We start from the raw sequence: 14,187 nt of genomic DNA on the forward strand, positions 1-14,187 counted from the left end.
GCGCCAACCGGGTGCAGCCCCGTGGGCTGTTCGCGAGGGGGGCTCCCGCCCTGGCCCCCCACGACAGGGCCCCCCTGCGCCTGGACGTGCCCCCCGACAGCCCCCCCCCGCCCCGGCGGCCGCTGGCCCAGAGCCTGTCACTGGGGGGGACCCCCACGAGTCCCCCCGGGAGGGGCCCGGCCCGGGGGCTCACCCGCATGCACTCGCTGGGCACGGGGGGGCCGCCCTGGGGCCCCCGGCACGGCCCCCTCGAGCGCTCCCTGTCCATGAAGCCCCCCCTGCTCCCCAAGCCCCTCCTGCTGCCCGCGGCGCCCGGGCGGCCCTGAGACCCCCCCGGGTGGGCCTGAGACCCCCCAAGGGACACTCTGCTCCCCAGTGCCCGTGGGAGACCCCCCAACTGCAGGAGGGGGACCCCCAGGCAAGCCCCTGCCCTGTGGGAGGGTCCCCGGGACTGCCCCAGTGGGGGTCCCCCCATCTCCCTGTCCAAGGGGACCCCTGAGCCCCCCCAGCTCTCAGCCCGTGGTGATGGGGAGTTCCTGTGTCCTCCACAGAGGTTTTTGGGGTCCCCACGTTCCCCAGCTGACCCCACAGAGGTGACGGGGGGACCCCACATCCCTAACCTGCAGCGACAAGCTCTCCATGTCCCCAATTTCCCAGGGTTTGGGGGCCTTTTTTGATCCTTTCTAATTTATTTTCTGCTCTGGGGAAGGGGGGGTGGGAGCTCCTGTCCTCCTTTCCCCCACCCTCCTCAAGGGACTCCAGGGAGGGGTGACACTCCTGGTCCTACCGTGTAGGAGCAGGGCTGGGCCGTGGCCATGCACGGCATGGGATTTTATTAAAAAATACAGCACCAAAAAACCAACATAAATGGTGAAATTTCTGCTTTTTCAACCGTTTTCCCTCAGTAGGAAAGGGGGGAGGGGGGAGGGCACCTCACGCTCAGCCTGCCCAGGTCTGTGAGGATGGATTTGGGGGTTTCCTCTGCTCATCCCACCCGGATCTACAGGGATTTGGGGACAACAGGGACATCTTCAAGCTGGTCACTGCGACCAGGAGGGAAACACAGGTCTAATTAACGACCCCCAGAGTGGGTTAATGACCCCTAGAGTGGGTCAGTCACCCCCAAAATGGGTCAGTCACCCCCAGAGGGGGGCAGTCCTGCCCCCACAGCAGGGGTGGGGTGGGATGGGATGGGATGGGATGGGATGGGATGGGATGGGATGGGATGGGATGGCATGGCATGGCATGGCATGGCATGGCATGGCATGGCATGGCATGGCATGGCATGGCATGGGATGCCAGGCTTGGGCAGCAGAAGCCCTGACCCAGCACAGATTCCGGCCCAGATTCCCGGGGGAGGGAATTTACTGACCCAAAAAATGCCGCCTTGGGCTTAAAAACCTCGTTGTTCTGGTTTGCTTTGTTTTTTTCTGGGGAGGAGCTGAGGATCAGCCAGGGTTTGAATTCCAGGCAGAGCTCAAATTCTCCTCAGTTTTGGGCACATTCTGTCCACGGATACTGAAATGAGGGGATTCCCCCCCCTAAAAGGGCACCACCACTCACAGCTTCATTTCTTCCGAAAATGACCCCAAAACAACCCAAATCGGTTCCCACGAACCCCCTGCACTATTTTTCATTTCCTCCTGCACAGGGGAAGTTTCTTTCCCGGCTGAAGGGATTTTTTTGGTAAAAATCACCTCTTTTTGGGGGTGGGAAGGGTGGCAATGACCGAGCGGGGAAGGCACAGCATGAACAGCTCCAAACTTCTCACATTTACAAATAACAGCACAAATTTCAGGCAGAAGGGTAAAACCTGAAGTTGACAGTGTCCTTTAAATCCATGAAGAACTCCCAGCATTAGAATCTGCCTGGACTCATCTGGTTTGAATCACCTGATGCAGATTCCTTGTTCAAAGAAGGCCCAAATTATCGATTTTTTTAGTTCAAACAGACCCAAATTAGCAAAGTTTTGGGGAACTCCTAGTCCTGGAAGACAAAAACATGGATAAAAGGAAAAAAAGAAATCCCTCCCACAGCTCCAAAAATGTTTAAAGCAACAGCCCAGGAGTGGTTTTTTGGGAGGTCCCAGCTCTGGTCCCCGGGATTTGCAGGTTCTCGCACAAAGTCTGTGCTGGGGCTGGAATTCCCAGGCAGCTCAGCACTAATCCAGCACCCAGGGATTTCTCCCTGTTCCCAACAATGCAGGTATTGACATCCCAGAATAAGCCGTCAGGTCACCTGGCCAGGAGGAATTTTGGGGAAAAGCTTCTGATCTCTCCAGGTCAAGGTTTAAAAGCTCCTTTTGGCAGGGCAGGAGGGGGGGGGGGGGTCAGGGCTGCTTGGAACAGCCCCAAATTTAACCAAAAACGGGGAAAATCGGAGTTATTTCCCTCTGCAAACACCAGGATTGGGAGGGGGCTGATCCATTCCCAGCATGGAAACAGAGGTAACCGGGACACAGGAGGCTGGGGGGTGATCCCACAGGGAGTGGGGGAGCTCAGCTCTGATCCCACCTGGCTGGACGGGAAGGTTGGAAGGAAAATAAAGATTTGTTGGTGATGAAAAGCTGGGAGGGAACTGAGATTTTCCCTCCCCAAAGAGGGATGAGGAGCCGTTCCTGCTGCTTTATTGCTGAGACTTGGATCAGGTCCCAGCTCCTGCAGGAAATCCTAAATCCTGCCCCAGTGAAAACCACAGGTACAGTCAGAACTGGAAAATCAGGGGGCGATCGGTGACACAGAGCTGTGGCCTGGGGTTTTCCCAAACTGTCAGAGCAGCAGATGGGCTTTGAGGGGAAAAGAGGTGGCCTGACAAGTCCGAGGCTGAAATACCCAACAACAGAATCCAAAAATTTGCATCTTAAAAAAAACCCAAACCAAAAACTTGTGAGAAAAAAAGTCTCATTTTGATGCCTCAATAATGCAACTTCCAGCCCAGACAGGGTGAACTTGAGGAATAGGAAGTTCTTTGGGATAATTCCCGTCCCTAAGCTCCCAAGCAGCTTTGAGCACATGCAAATTTCCAGGGAATAAACATTTTTTAATCTGTAGACATGAGTTTTCGCTTTGGGAAGGCCAAATTTGGCCAAGCGGGGAGGAGAAAGATCCTTGTGAGGGACTGAAGGTGGTGCCACCTCAACAGTTCCCCCTTTGTGTCCCCGACGGGTCCCAAGCCAGGAATGATTTGTAGTAATTTGGCAAATAATTAACAGCTTCAGAAAATTGTTTTTCAGCAGGGCAAGTCTGGAAACAGACAGGACTGATGTAACCTCTGTGTGTGTGTGGGTGTGTGTGTTAAAGAGCTGCTCTGCTTCCTAATTCTCTTTTCCTGCCCCAAAGTTAATCAAGTTTGGGATCAATTCCGGGATGATTCTGGCCGTGGTTTCATCGGTTCAGGGATTTACTCCCAGGCTGGGACAGGACAGAACAGTCCCTGCCAAGGGCCCACTTGGCATTTCTGCTCCCGAGGGCGTTGGGTTCTCAGGGAACAAACAAACCGTGGCAGGGTGATTTCACCACCCCCAGTCACCCGGAATTCCCGGGCACGGTTAACCCAGCAGCAGCCACAGCCCCAACGGGAGTGACGGGCAGCTGGGATGTCTCCCTTTGGGACTGCATCCCAAAGGTGAGGGTGCTGGGAGGCTGCTCCAGGGACGGTGACAAGGACACGCCACCAGCCCCAGGGTGGGCAGAACCCACAGAGCCTTCTGCTCCCAGCACTTCCCCCGTCCCACCTCGGGGAAGAAAGCAAACGCCAAGAGAGCAGAGCCAGGGTTTCCTTCTCTCTTCCTGGAATAGAAAGCGAAGGGAAAAGCTCGAGTGTGCGGCTGGAGGCTCCTGGGATCACGGCAAACAATGTGGGAACGCAGCAAGTGCCGGCAGGAAAAAGAAAACAACGTCCCTGCACCTCAGCAGAACCGGGATTTTGGGGTAAAACCAGCACGGTCTGAAGGTCCAAAACACTCCCCAGAGAGCACCAGGTCCATCTGAAGGTCGGGTGGGCGACCCTGCAGGTCTTTTCCAACCCTCATGGGTTTGTTTTGTGTGAATTCCTAAGGACCAGCCCGCAAACCAAGCACCCTGGAGCTGGAGGCAGCTGCTGAGCAGCCCTGGCTCTGCAAAGCTTCCTTCCATGGCCCTTCCCTTGGCTGCATCCTGCTCCCAGCGCAGGAAACCGGGATCTGACCCGCTGCTGGTGCCAGACAGGAAAACACTCCAGCACCACAGGTCAAGGAATCAGCGGGGTGGCACCAGCAGCCTCAAGAATTTAAATGACTTGTCTCTGGATGGCAGGAAAAGAGTGCTTGGCTTCGGGGAAAGGAACGGAACTGGGAAGTGAAGGGATTAGATAAACCTCCACTTTATCAAACTCCCAAATTGGGAGTTAATTAAAGGTCAGGCACAGCATAAGAGATGATTAAAGAAAAAACACAAACCAGACAACACAAACCCTTCTCCGAGAACAAATTACCAGAGCCCCAAAAAGATCGGAAATGAATTAATTCCAAACTATTTATTGGGGTTTGTTCGTTAAAGTCAAGCCCCGTCCTGCAGGCCTGGGCTTCCACGTTCCTTAGTTATTTTTTAAATGGCTGTTAAAGTACATCAAGGACAACAAAGAGTGGTGTCCAAACACGGTGGTTAATAAAAATCCACTTATTTCCTTTGGGATCCACCGCTGGTCGTTTTATTTAGTCTCTACTGTGATTAAATAAATAAATAAATAACCCAAGTATTTATTATTATCATCTGCCTTCCCTGAAATAAGGCCCCTCTCAGCCCCTTTGCTGCCCGGCTTGGCCACTGGATTTCAGCAGGGCCCTCCCTGCTCCCCCCTGACTGCAAAAACAGGTCCCCTGCGGGGCACACGGATCCAAACGAGATAAACAAACCCAAAAACAATGTTTCTTCCTCCAATTGACCGCAGTAGCTCCCATTCAACGCAGACCTGGGGAGAATGGAGCAGGAAATTACCTAAATGGGCGCAAGCTCAGTGCGGGGAACCCACAATTCCTCTTTAAAAAAGGGGAAAAAAAGAGATCCTGTTCCTCATGGCCAGCGTAGATGAAGAGATTATGAGCACATAGAGGGAAGTTCACCTAAAGTTCTCCTGATTTAACCCTTGCAAGCCGTTTTCTCTCTTTTTCACCTGATTTTACCCAGTTTATCAGGTTTATTTTCATACAATACTTGGTCTGGCAGGTGAAAACACCACAGGCTTAGAGACTTCAGCACCTCACAACCTTCAGCCCAGCTGAAGGTCCTTGTTCCTACTCAAAAACAGAAGAGACAGAAGGGAAAATCATTATCTGGGAGTGTCAAATTGGGGATTTTTGTTGAGATTAGGGTGGTTACTGATGCCATCTCCTGGGAAATAAGAAATTCCTCCTGACAAGGCCCAACACGGGTCGTTTCCAAGCTCTGACTGACGTTGGAACTGTCTTAGAGGGAAAATCCTGGGATATCTTAGGCAGTCCCACGTGTGGGGGTGGCATGTGGTGGCACTGGAAAAGGGGATTACGGAAAGGAGAGGTGGGGATTTGCAAGGAGATCCTGTTCAGCCACAGAGCCTGGATGGATCCGAGGGACTCGTGGATCCAAGGGACTTAGAGGGATCCACCGGACTCAAGAGGGATCCACCAGACAAGTGGACCAAAGTGAAACAGAGGCAGAGAGGGAATGAGATCGATTTCCACACCAAAGGGATGGAAAAAGGGAAAACTATTCCGACCAAAGGGCTGAATTCCCACCAGGAGAAGGTCTAAAACAGCAAAACACTCACTCAAAACCTGCAGTGAAGTGAGCAGCCCCTCAGCAGCACTGGAACCACCTCTGTTTACACCAGTTGTAGGAATCTCCTCTGTTACCTCCCGTGGTAAAAACATCCCGGGGCAGGAAGCAGCAGCTGGGCGTGTTTGGCTGCATTTCAGTGCTTTCTCTTTACTAAATATCCATCTGCCCTCTACTGGTTGGTGAGGGACACTAGATTTTTTTTTTTTTCCCCCAAGATTTTCCCCCTCAAGGCACCACAAAACCTTACCTGAGGTGGTTTTGGCGCCTGCTGAAGGGATGAGAGCGGTGAGAATGAAGGGTGAGGTGAGAGCCACGGTGCTGGGGTTTGTTCTCTGCGGATGAGTCTCCACCTGGTTCTGCAGCGTTTCCTGGGAAACAGTGGGATCAGGGATACATATGCCACTCTTCCCCTGGCATTTAGCATCCTTGGAAGCATTCAACGGTATCAGTTGGAAGGGACCTTTAAAAATCATCTCGTTCCAACTCCTGTCATGGGCCCTGAACCATCCCACGGGGGTGCCCCCTCCTCAGACCCCCAAGACCTCCCTCACAGAGGGTCCCCCAACCCCTTCCCTCATGGGAGATCCCCCTCCTCAGTACCCCAAGATCGCCCCCCTCTGTAGGTCCCCCAAACTCCTCCTTCACGGAGGGGTCCCCTGAACCCCCTCACAGTGATTCCCCAGCCTCAGATGCCCAAGATCATCCCTCTCAGAGGGTCCCCCCATCCCCTTCCCTCATGGGGGTCCCCCCTCCTCAGACCCCCAAGACCACCCCCTACAGAGGGTCCCCTGAACCCCCTCACGGAGGGCTCTCCCGCAGTCCCCTCAGTCCGCCCCGGCCCCACTCCCACAGCTCTCGGGTCCGCCCCTTTCGCCGCCGCTCCCGCCCCTTTCGCGCGGCCTCACAAAATGGCGGCCCCGGCTGCCAGACCGGGAGGCGGTGGTGGCGGAAGGATAACTCAGCGGCGATAAAAGAGTCCGCGCCGCGCCGGCGGAGGAGGAAGGGCGGGCTGGCCCTCCCCGCGTTCTGTCTCGGAGGAATTTGTGTGGAATTTGAGAATTTCTCCTTCTTTTCTCCGTCACCTTCCCCCCGCCCCCGTCGGGTGACGGGGGAGCCCTGGAGGGGAGTATTTTTCTCTGGCGGAAGGATATCAATACGCAGAGGGTGTGATCTTACGGGTAGTTCCCTCAGGGGCCTTTTGGCGCCAAATATAAAATGGCGGCGGCGCCTCCCTGAGGCGAGTGGGGAGTTTGGTGTTTTACAGAGCCCTGGGCCCCTCGATAGGTCAGTGTCAATAAATGTACATGTATATTTAGATATACATATGTGTGTATCAGTCCCCTCTGAGTTTCTTAAGATTGAGGCCCCCTCAGCATGCTGGACCCCCCTCTCCTCACTCTCAGGTGCCCCTGGCCCACTCAAAATGCCCTTTTTTGCGGTAAATTCGGGAGTCTGGGGCCTCCTTCTTCCCTGGGGTGTTTTCCTGTGGGGCTTGTAAAAGCTGAAGTGTAAATAATATCCTTAATGTTCTTAAATTAATCCTTTAGGCTTAGCTTTTCCACACCTAAGTCCTCCACAGCAAAGACACAGGGGTCAGTTCTCAGCTCACCATAAAAAGATTTAAAACAACTTAAATCCACAGAACTTGGTGCCAGTTTACATGTCCACAGGAATGTGTATGTTTTTAGCCGATTTTATTTAAGGTTCGTAATAAATACTTCTCCTGCAGGTTTTCCCAGCTGGGAACACAGAAGTCAAACAACTCTGTAGAGGAGAATTCACATTTTTCACCTCTGTTTTTACATGGATGGTTCAAAATCAGCACACTTGGTTATTTCTGGAGATTACAGGAGAGCTGCATTCCATTTTCACAGTAGAATGCAGATTTTTTTTTTCCAACTTCTGCCTATTTGTGGCACTTTCGAAGTGCTGCCTCGGCCTGCCCCCAGCCACGTAACCCCCCAGCTCTCAGGACAATTTTGGGATGCTCCACATCACTTCACCCCAATCAAACCCAAAAAAAGCACACTCAAGAAGACAAACCAATCCCAGAAAAACAATCTTAGGGGGGGTGGAAATAACTGTTTAAATTGGGTTTTTCTTCCCCCCATTTTGAGATGATGCTCAGAAATAAACCTCAGCAGGTGAAAAATCTCCCCGAAGAAAACTCAAGGCTTCCACTTGAGCAAATGCAGCATTTTTTGGTTGTTTTTAAAGTGGTTGATTAATTGGGTAGGAAATCTGAAATATTTCCATCTGGGGGGAGGATCGAACTAAATTCTCCATCTTCTCTTTCAGCTCAGCCCCTGTCACAGACCCCACGATGTGCCTGGTGTCTGCCCCAGCCAGGAGCCACACCGGGAATAAAGCACATGAGGCATAAAAAGATGAAAGAAAAAAATCAAATTTGAGGCAGTGGACGCCCAGCCTTGACCCCACCCAGCAAGGTCAGAGCATTTCCATGTGTATTTACCCTCCTGGACATCATTTTTTTCTGCTTGGGCTCAAGCTGGTACCCTGGGCACATCCCTGCCTCTTCCACCTCGAATTCCTGAGGGGAAGGGTAAGGAATGAGGCAGATTTGGGAGAAACTGGGTCAGGGGAACGCAGAGGATCAATTCCCACCGCCCCGACTGCACAAATGAGTGTTCTTAAAACAGCACGGGAGGAATGAGGTGAAAACGTGTCACACAGGGCGGGGACACCCACGGTCACACCAACACCCCCCAGGACCTCCCAGACATGGAGAGGGGCAGCAGGGGGGGCTCTTTCTGCCCCCTCCCCTCGTATTTGCCCCCCGGTGTCGTTCCCCCCTCCTTGCACCGTTGCGATTCCAGCGCCAAGAAGGGAGGGAAAGGGGGAGGAGTGGGGTGGGGCTGGAGGTTTTTCGGGGAGCCCATCAGCCTCGAGCCCACGGTGAACTGCTGAGTTAATTAGCGATGGCAGAACCGCCCAGAAACGAACAAAAACCAACCCGACAACCCCCCAAGTGACGAGAAAACCAAACCCTGGCGGAGAGGGGGAGAGCAGGGAGGGGTGAGGAGGGGCAGGGAGGGCTTCAGATTAGATCGAAATCTAAGGAGCTGATGCTGGCGATGGGAGCCCGCCAGAAGTTGAAGGTGTTGAACGGCAGCAGGGTGTCCTCCTCCTCCGGGGACAGGTCCTGGCTGAGCCGCTCCCGCTGGCCCAGCCCTGCCTTGGGCTTGTAGAGGGCCATGTCTGCGAGCCCCAGCCCCTCCAGCTCCGCCACGTCCAGCCTCGGGATCGGCATCCTCCAGTAGATGAAGGAGTCGTACTGGCTGCTCATGGTGTCCAGCATCCTGGCGCTCTGGAGGGGCAGGGCGAGAGGACAGGGGGGGAAAAGCTCGACCAGCACTCAGCAGCGGCCTCCAAGTGGCTGAAAATCTCAGGTGTTGCCCACATTGACTCAGCCCCATGAGACACCCCCCAGAATCAGTCTGCTGGCTGGGGAGAGCATGGGGTTGTGCAGGTTGGACTCCAGGCCGGGCCCAACTGCAGATCTGAGCCCTGCCAAAGCTTTACCCACGGCCTGGGTCGCAGCCCCCATCCAAACAAAGCCCGGGAGGGAAGGACAGGCTGGGGACCTGCTCCTCCTGAAATCCCTTCTGGGGTGTCCCCCACGTCCTGCTCTGCTGGGAGGGAGGGAAAACAGCATCCCAACGACCTGGATTTCCATGAGACTGCACACAAGGGTCTCTCCCTTTCCCCGTGCCGGGCAATGAGGGGGGGTCCCTGCACGTCCCCCCCTCCACTGCATCGCCCGGGGGCTGTGCCAGAACCCTCTGGAAAAGGCTGGAAGCAGCATGGCTCGGTATTCCCAGCACACCCCACCCATCCCTGCCATGCTGAATTCCCCCCGCAGCCCCGCCCCGATCCACCGAGGAGTGGGAAAGAGCAGGAGGAGACGGATCAGCTGAGTCACTGCCTGGCTTTTCCCTGGCAGGATTATGTCACTCACCTCAGTTGGAGGTGGGGAAAAATCAGAATAACCCAACACAGCCTCCTTTTCCCCGCTTTTCCCCCTGCTTTAAGCCATGGAAAGCAGAATTCCAAAGATGACTCAGGCATACCTCGGGCCGTGCCCTGTCTGTGCTGATGAGCAGCTGCTAAATTTGAGATTCCCAATGCCACTCTGAGGCAACGAAAGGCTCCTGTGCCACTCCTTCAGGGGAAACCGAGCCACGGGGCTTCCAAAGGGTCTCTTCCCTAGGGATTTATCCCTGGGGATGGGTCCCTGGGGATCCACCCCTGGGTTCCTTGCTGCACAACAGCAGCGAATTATTTTAATGGTGATGGGTGTTGTGGACATGGATTTTAAGGCTTCAAAGGGGAGAAAAATGGAATTTAGGGACAAGAGGGGGTAAAAGGGAATTTAGTGACATGGGGGGGTTAAGGGAGTTAAGTGACAAGTAAAATATTCAAATATATTCAAATATATCAATTCAATATAAAAGGGAACAAATGTGGGGGAAAAGCCCTCCCGTGTCGCGTGTCACCCCTAAGAAAGAGCGTTTCGCACGGGATCAGCGGGGTCTGCTCATCCCATGGAAGCAAAACCACCTTTTATCCTCTCAAATCCCCTCTGGCTGTTACTTATTTCCCCCGAGAAAATAACACTCCAACACCACCCCCTTCCACCCAAATCTCTTCCGAAAAAAAAAAAAAAACCCAAACCAGCCAAAAAGAGCATCCTCTTTGGTGTCCGTCCCTCCTGGCCGCATCCCTTACCTGTGCGGGCCGGCTGGCGGGGTGATGCTCTCGGTGCTCTGAGTGCCGGGGGAGCCGCGGGAGCTTTGCGGCGTGGCTTTTGTCTGCGGGCGCGGCTGGGTCTGCAATGCAGCCCCTCGGATCGCCCTCCTCGGGGAGGGGGGGATGATGATGGTGGCAGATGAGTCAGCGGCTCCCACCCGCGCCGGGGAGGGGGAGGACGGCGGGGGCGGAGGCTCGGGGGGGATCCTGCGCGCTGGACCCCCCGAGATAAGGAGATGTCAAATTCCCAGATGGCTCCTGAAACCTTCAGCTGTGATTGGGGGTTTTTTTTTTGGAGTGGGGGGATAACGGGGCGTTTTCGCTCTCCGTGGAGGTGACAAATATTTCCTTTACCTGCAGGCAGAGGAACAGGTGCTGGGTACCCCCAAAACCTTGGGAGGGTACGGGGACATTTGGTTCCAAAAAAACCTGGAAAAGGCGTTTTTTCTGATGGCTGAGACTGTGAGTATTTGGTCCTGAGGCCACACGGCAAAAATATCCCGGCTTTGTGTCCGAAGGCAGACGTGGAGCTGGAAATGGAGGGAGACACCCAAAGCTGGCATCAGTGCCAGGGCTGAGGGGGGGGGCTGCAAACCGGGGAGGGGGCACCTCTGCTGCCCCCAGTTCCCACCCTGGGCTGATCCAGCGTCAGAGGGACAGTGAAGAAAACCCCAATGCAACCCCTCAGACCAGGGAATCTCCTGCCCTGGCACCCAAAAAACCCTTTTTGGGAGGGGCACAGGCCAGATCCACAGCCCTAAGAGGTGAGCTCTTGCCCTCCTCTCCCTGGGCTTTGCCTGAGATCAACATTCCTTCAGGGCTTTAGGGTTTTTTTCCTCCCTTTTCCTCCCCATTCCCTGGTTCCCTGTGTGCAGCTGGTTGTGCCAGCACTCGGCCTGCAGCCAGGCTATTTCTGCCTCCTCCTCCTCCTCCTCCTCCCCTCTGCTGTCATGGCCCAAGAGGATCCCACGTTGCTGCTCCAAAATAGACCCTCAGGCTCAGCTCGGCCCCACCAGCACCCGGCAGCGGGAAAATTCCAACTGGGGATGATGGCAGGATGTGGGTCCCTCCAAGGGGTCGAGCTGCTGGTTTTGGGGTTCCCCCAGGCCTTGGGGGGCAGCTTGGCTGAGCAGCTCCACAGGGAGCTGGATGTCACCCATGTGCTTCTCTTCGGGGTCTCTGTCACCTGCTCAGAGCGGTGGCTCACGGGTGACAACCCCAAACTACCACGTCCCTCTCCAGGAAGGGACCTAGGGCCTTTGGGTGCTTCAGTCCCCCAATGGCTCCGGCATATCCACGGAAAAAGCGGGAATAAGGCTCGGGGGGCAAATGGGAGCACAACCAGCACTTGGTGGGGATCGCAGTCTTGCTGGGCACCCCCAGCCCTTCCAGGACCCCGAGAACCCCCAGTACTGGCACCCCAGGACTCCCCAGTCCCCGGTGGGACCGCGGGGACCCCTAGCGCTCCCAGGGCTCCGGGGACCCCCCAGGGCTCCGGGGACCCCCCAGCCCCGCTGGGACCCCCCTGCAGTGCCGGCGGGGCCCAAGGGAGGGCGCTGTGCCCGGTCGGGGCCGCGGCGGGCGGCGGGAGCTGCGCCGCGTCCGCACGGGCCACGCCTGGGGCTGCGAACCGGGCACGGAGCGGGACCCCCGGGCCACCCCTGCGGCTGCGAGCGGCACCGGGACCCCCGGGACACCCCCGGGGCTGCCAACGGCACCGGGAACGAGACCCCCGAGCCACGCCTGGGGCTGCGAACCGGCACCGGGAACGGGACAGGGACCCCCGGGACGCGCCTGAGGCTTGGAGGGAGGCACCGGCACCGGGACCCCCGGAACACGTCTGGGGCAGCCGCGAACCGGACACCGGGACCCGCAGCCGCGCCGGGGCAGGTAATGGGGCCGCCACCGGGACGGGACGGGACGGGACGGGACGGGACGGGACGGGGGTGCGACCCCGCGGAAGGGCCCCCGAAACCGCCGTGGGAAGGCGGGGAGCGGCACCGGAACGGGAGAGGGGCGGCAGGACGACCCCCCTTTGCAGCCCTGGTGGGACCAGGGAGTCCCACCGGGACCCCCAGGACCCCCGAGACCCCCAGCCCTGCCAGGACCCCCCAACCCCACCAGGACCCCCCAGCCCCATCAGGACCACCACGGTGCCAAGCTCTGCTGGGACCCCCCAGCTTTGCCTGGACCTGTGGGGTCCCCAGACCCACCAGGACTCCCTGGGGTCTCAAGCCCTGCTGGGACTCCCGAACCCCATCAGGACCCCCGGAGCCCTATCAGGACCCCCCCCGCACTATCAGGACCCCCGGGGATCTCAGTCCTTCTAGGACCGGGGTCGCAGCCATGACCATCCCACTCTAAGGCGGTTCAACCCCCCCTTTGCCACCCCATCCCGGGGGTCCCACAGCTGGGGCACCCCCGGCCTCTCACCCACTGTGTCCCTGTCTCCCTTCCGAGCTTTAGGGAACCCCAGCGAGCACCCTTGGAGTGGGTGACCCCCAATGCTGGGGTCTCGCCATGGGCCCCCCCTCCCCAGACCCCGCCGGTGACGCAGAGCCGAGCGGTGGTTTCCCAACCGGGAAGTCATTTTGTGAGTGCCGGCACAGGCCGGGCCTAAGCTGCCCTCGCCGGGGCCACCCAGCGCCCAGCCGGGCTGAGACCGGACACAGCTCATCGCAGGGGTGGCCTGAGGGCGTGTGGGGGGCGTGAGACCCCCCAGAGCGGGGAATTGGGGCGGCTGCAGCCCGTGGGACCCGCCGACAGAACCGGCCGGAGCCGGGAGAGCGCCCACATCCAGCGCCCGCATCCAGCGCCCGCCGTCACCCTTGGCTGGGCACGAGGACGTGAGGCCCCGGTGGGTGCTGGCAGGGGCTCTGGGCTCAGAGGGGTTCGGGCAGGGGGTCATGGCGGTGGGAACCCCTGGAGGGCTCCAAGGGGGATCACTGGTGGTTCGTACGGGGCTGAGCCCACTCTTGGGGCTCCCGGTGCAGGCTCTTCCAGCACTCCCAGGGCTGTTTGCGATGGTGAATTTGGGGGGTACCCCCCAGCCAGGCCTTTCTGCTGCACTGCCGGATCCGGGGCTGTGGCGTGGCTGGCCCCGGCAGCCTTGTTTCCTAAGGAAATCAGGCTGGGAAGAAAAGGCAGCCCCTTCTTCCTCCCCCCACAGCCGGGGGAGAGGCCCGGGGGAGAGGCCAGGGGTGCCGGGGCACGGCCCCAGATGTGTCACAACCTGCCTGTTCTCAGCAGGGGAAGGGCTGTGGGTGCTGTTCCGTGGGGTCCTTGGGGCCGGATCCTGCCCGCTGGCCCTGGCCAGGCTGCAGGTGGGACAGTGGCAAGGCTGGGCTCGGAGCCCCCCGTTCACCCCAGGGGGCTTAGACCCCATTTTGGGGGGGTTACCCCTGTGCTGGGGGGCTGCTCCTGCTGCCCCAGCCCCGCTCCTCCCCGCCAGGAGCAGGAAGTGCGGCCCGGCAGCCGCGGACTTTGGCCCATCCGGCGTCGCCGGCGCAGGGGCAGAGGAAGGAACTCTTCCTGTTTGCCTGTGCGGTGGGTCCGGCACCCACGGGCCCAGCTGTGGCTCAGCTTGGCCTCGGGCCGGCGTGGGGACTCTCCGCTGGCTCGCACA

At 57.6% G+C, this 14,187-nt stretch overlaps 2 protein-coding genes across 2 annotated transcripts in view; one reads left to right on the plus strand and one right to left on the minus strand.

The window, feature by feature from the left end:
- Positions 1 to 8,290: 8,290 nt before the first annotated feature.
- On the minus strand, positions 8,291 to 9,350 carry MLLT11 (MLLT11 transcription factor 7 cofactor). The gene has a single exon (XM_027909971.1). The coding sequence runs from the start codon at positions 9,109 to 9,111 to the stop codon at positions 8,851 to 8,853; it is 261 nt and encodes an 86-aa protein (XP_027765772.1). The 5' UTR covers positions 9,112 to 9,350; the 3' UTR covers positions 8,291 to 8,850.
- Positions 9,351 to 12,121: 2,771 nt separating this feature from the next.
- Positions 12,122 to 14,187, plus strand: part of CDC42SE1 (CDC42 small effector 1) — a 5,318-nt gene continuing 3,252 nt past the window's right edge. The window contains exon 1 of the mRNA XM_027909972.1: positions 12,122 to 12,452. The gene's annotated coding sequence lies outside the window, so the exon portion shown is untranslated. The remainder of the gene's footprint in view (positions 12,453 to 14,187) is intronic.

The sequence above is a fragment of the Empidonax traillii genome, unplaced genomic scaffold, assembly GCF_003031625.1.
Source record: "Empidonax traillii isolate 1590-97213 ecotype Southwest subspecies unplaced genomic scaffold, ASM303162v1 scaffold2566:size21668, whole genome shotgun sequence".
In the NCBI taxonomy this organism is placed as follows: Eukaryota; Metazoa; Chordata; class Aves; order Passeriformes; family Tyrannidae; genus Empidonax; species Empidonax traillii.

What these genes read in the sequence shown, in the direction of transcription:
- MLLT11 (XM_027909971.1), bottom strand. Translation starts at nt 9,111, where the DNA reads ATGCTGGACACCATGAGCAGCCAGTACGACTCCTTCATCTACTGGAGG.